At 31.3% G+C, this 3,041-nt stretch overlaps 1 protein-coding gene across 1 annotated transcript; it reads left to right on the top strand.

Moving 5' to 3' along the window:
• Positions 1 to 207: 207 nt before the first annotated feature.
• Positions 208 to 2,775, top strand: LOC124957805 (trypsin-2-like). The gene is made up of 7 exons (XM_047515143.1): positions 208 to 394; positions 891 to 994; positions 1,088 to 1,182; positions 1,260 to 1,419; positions 1,662 to 1,772; positions 1,841 to 1,990; positions 2,473 to 2,775. Exons 1-7 carry the CDS (start codon positions 304 to 306, stop codon positions 2,737 to 2,739), a joined length of 978 nt encoding a protein of 325 aa, XP_047371099.1. The 5' UTR covers positions 208 to 303; the 3' UTR covers positions 2,740 to 2,775.
• The last annotated feature ends 266 nt before the right edge of the window (positions 2,776 to 3,041 follow it).

Raw genomic sequence — 3,041 nt, 5'->3', positions numbered from 1 at the left:
TTAATTAATTTGATAGCTCAACGAAACATACAAATATTTACACAATTAATTTGTTAACGAACGTATTTTGAATTTTTTTCATGATGACCTTTTTACCATTACCAACGCACTACGATAAAAATTAAAGCAAGATGCTATAAGCGATAACTGATTATCACGTTACGATAATAGACGTTTTTTTAAACGTTCTGAGAATGTCAGATAGCAGAAGATTTTCAATCGTCAGTATCGTATGGTCTTACATTCTAGACGAACTGCTATTATTTTAGTGATTTTCTTATCGAGTACTTTAAGTACTGCAAAATGAAAATTCACTTGCTTTACCCTTTATATTCACAGTTTTTACGTTTTATAATCGTTACTTTTCTTCTTTACGAGACGATCGCCATAGAAGGTGAGTAAAAATTTGAAATTTTTATGGATTTTATAAGCCCGCATTAAACGTTTTGCATAATATGAAAATATAATAAAACGAATAATTAATTTTCTCCTGATGTTGTCCCACGTCATTCGCAAGCATTTTTCCTCGATATTTTTTTTCTCCTTCCCTTCACTTTTTCTATCGTGCACTGTCCACGAGATTTTATCATGAAAATTCGAAATGTCCACGTAATTATTTTATGTCGAAAGTTAATATGCATAATCGACTGAAAATACGTCGCTTTGAGAGAAACCGAGGGCACAACGAAAATTGCAATTATCTTAATTGATCGTCCAATCGACAAGCAATGATTGAAATTTTATTCGAGGGAGAAGATAACGTTCGAAGTATAATTATTAAGGAAAATTATTTGTCGCTTGTTGAAATAGAATGGAATTTATAACTACCTGTTTATTTTACGTATATATCTATATTTATTTGTCTTATTTTATTACATGCGTTTTGTCAGGTGAAAGAGTTAGTTTATACGATGATGTTGAAATAACCAGTTACAATATTACCGGACGTATAGTGAATGGAACAAAAGCAGCGGTTGGTCAATTTCCGCATCAGGTATGTATCACAACTGAGTCGATATATGTATGTATATCTTGTTCTTACAAAAAAAAAAAAAAAATCATTGGATAAAGACGTTAATGCAAGTAGGTATCATTGAGACGCACTTGGTCTGGAAATCATTTCTGCGGCGGAAGCGTGATCAGTGAGAAATTCGTTTTAACAGCGGCACATTGCATGTATCTGTGAGTAGTTATATCTTCTTATAAGAAAATTTACAAAAAGCATTTGAAAGAAAATGGAAAATCAATAAATTATTTAGTAACAAAATCCCCATTAAACCTTGGACCATTGTCGTCGTTGGGGGAGAAATGCAACTTGATCATACGACAAAGACTGGCCAGAACAAGGGCGTTCAAGATATTTTACTTCATCCAAAATTTGATCAGGATACTTACGAAAATGATATTGCTATACTCCAGGTATGTAGATATTTTAAGTGTTTAGAAATTCGTTATTTGTAACACGCGCAGCTATCACATTTCCGATAAATAAACAAAGAAGCAATGAAAGTTCACATTTAATCTTATCTTTCTTTTCTTACCGACATTGTTAGGATTAAAATTTATAAGGCAATGTAAGCTGATCTCATTGTGTCACCCATGTATGTACAATGACTCTGTTTAATTTTACTTTCGTCTTACGCATATCTTTTTTTCCATAGTTAAAAATGCCATTTAAATTTACGGCACAATTGAAGCCGATTCCTTTGGCTGAGGATCAAGTTCTACCTGGTACGATCTGTCAAGTATCAGGATGGGGCTATCCTGCAGAGGTGAGATTGTTTGAAAAATATGTCTGATACTTCGATTATTATGAAGAAAGTTATTTAAAATTCGATAGAACGTCCCACATGTGACCAACGACTTGATGTACGTGGATTTGCCGATTTTGAGTACGGAAGTTTGTCGTAATCTCCTCGTAGAAGTAACAAAATTACCACCAGGAATGTTTTGTGCTGGTTATATTGAAGGCTTGAAAGATGCTTGCCAGGTAAAAAATACGATTTGGCTAAAGTATATATGAATGCAAATCGTCGCGATCGATTGATCTTCATTACAAATTAAATCTTATCTTATTAAATTTAAAATATTTTACTTACTTGTCTTTTACATTAATTGTTTACTGACTTTATGATGTTTATCGAGACATTATTCAATTGTTTATCTCGAAATTTTTGTTGATCAAAAAAGGAGTCAATTATTAAGCTAAAAGAATATACTTTACGAACAACTATCGATCGATTTCTATTTCTATCGAATAATATTTTCTACTATTATCGTTCATAAACCAGTACTATTTCATTTATATTATATATATATATATATATATATATATATATATATATATATATATAATATTTTAATATCTATTTTCGTATACGTATGTACCGAAATGAAATTTTCTTTTTCTTCTGATGTACATTCTTTTCCCTGGGGAAAAGTTTTTTAAAGTATCATAATTATTTTTCGCAGGGTGACTCTGGTGGCGGAATGGTTTGCAACGGTGTTCTAATGGGTATCGTTTCAGCCGGAGAGGGCTGCGCAAGACCAAAATTTCCTGGAATTTACACTGATGTTTTATATTACAAACACTGGATAAAGAATCCCTTAGGTTATATGAAATCCACTTCTTATGATTCTGATAATTTTTATAATGCTGCCGACAAGACGCACTCAACCACTTTTATGATTGTTTCACTTTGTTCGTTACATCTTTTGAAATTGTTATTACTTCAGTAATAAATCATTAAAAATTTTATAATTTATTTGTCTGAATCAGAATTTATTTTCGCTGCATTTATTTTATTTCTCATAAAATTATTCGAAAATTTTTTTATAATACATTGGTATAAAGTATGTATTTTATAGCACGATAATGTTAAATTATTATAATAATTCTCATTTCGAAAATTATTTGAATTAATTTGTAAGGTGGCAGTACAGATCATCGTTGATATGCAAAAGTGTCTCCCCTGGCACACGTTAACTCAGAGAATATACACGGACTTACTTTTCTCTCCCCCTTATCCTCCCTCTTAGTT

Source organism: Vespa velutina, chromosome 2 (assembly GCF_912470025.1).
Source record: "Vespa velutina chromosome 2, iVesVel2.1, whole genome shotgun sequence".
NCBI classification, from domain to species: Eukaryota; Metazoa; Arthropoda; class Insecta; order Hymenoptera; family Vespidae; genus Vespa; species Vespa velutina.
The sequence above is the reverse complement of the archived record's forward strand: the minus strand, read 5'-3'. Positions and strand labels throughout refer to the sequence as shown.

Bases quoted from the DNA above. Each gene is read 5' to 3' on its own strand.
- LOC124957805 (XM_047515143.1), top strand. From the start codon at position 304: ATGAAAATTCACTTGCTTTACCCTTTATATTCACAGTTTTTACGTTTT. The intron at 395-890 runs GTGAGTAAAAAT...GCGTTTTGTCAG, and splicing joins CGAGACGATCGCCATAGAAG to GTGAAAGAGTTAGTTTATAC. The intron at 1,773-1,840 runs GTGAGATTGTTT...AAAATTCGATAG, and splicing joins GATGGGGCTATCCTGCAGAG to AACGTCCCACATGTGACCAA.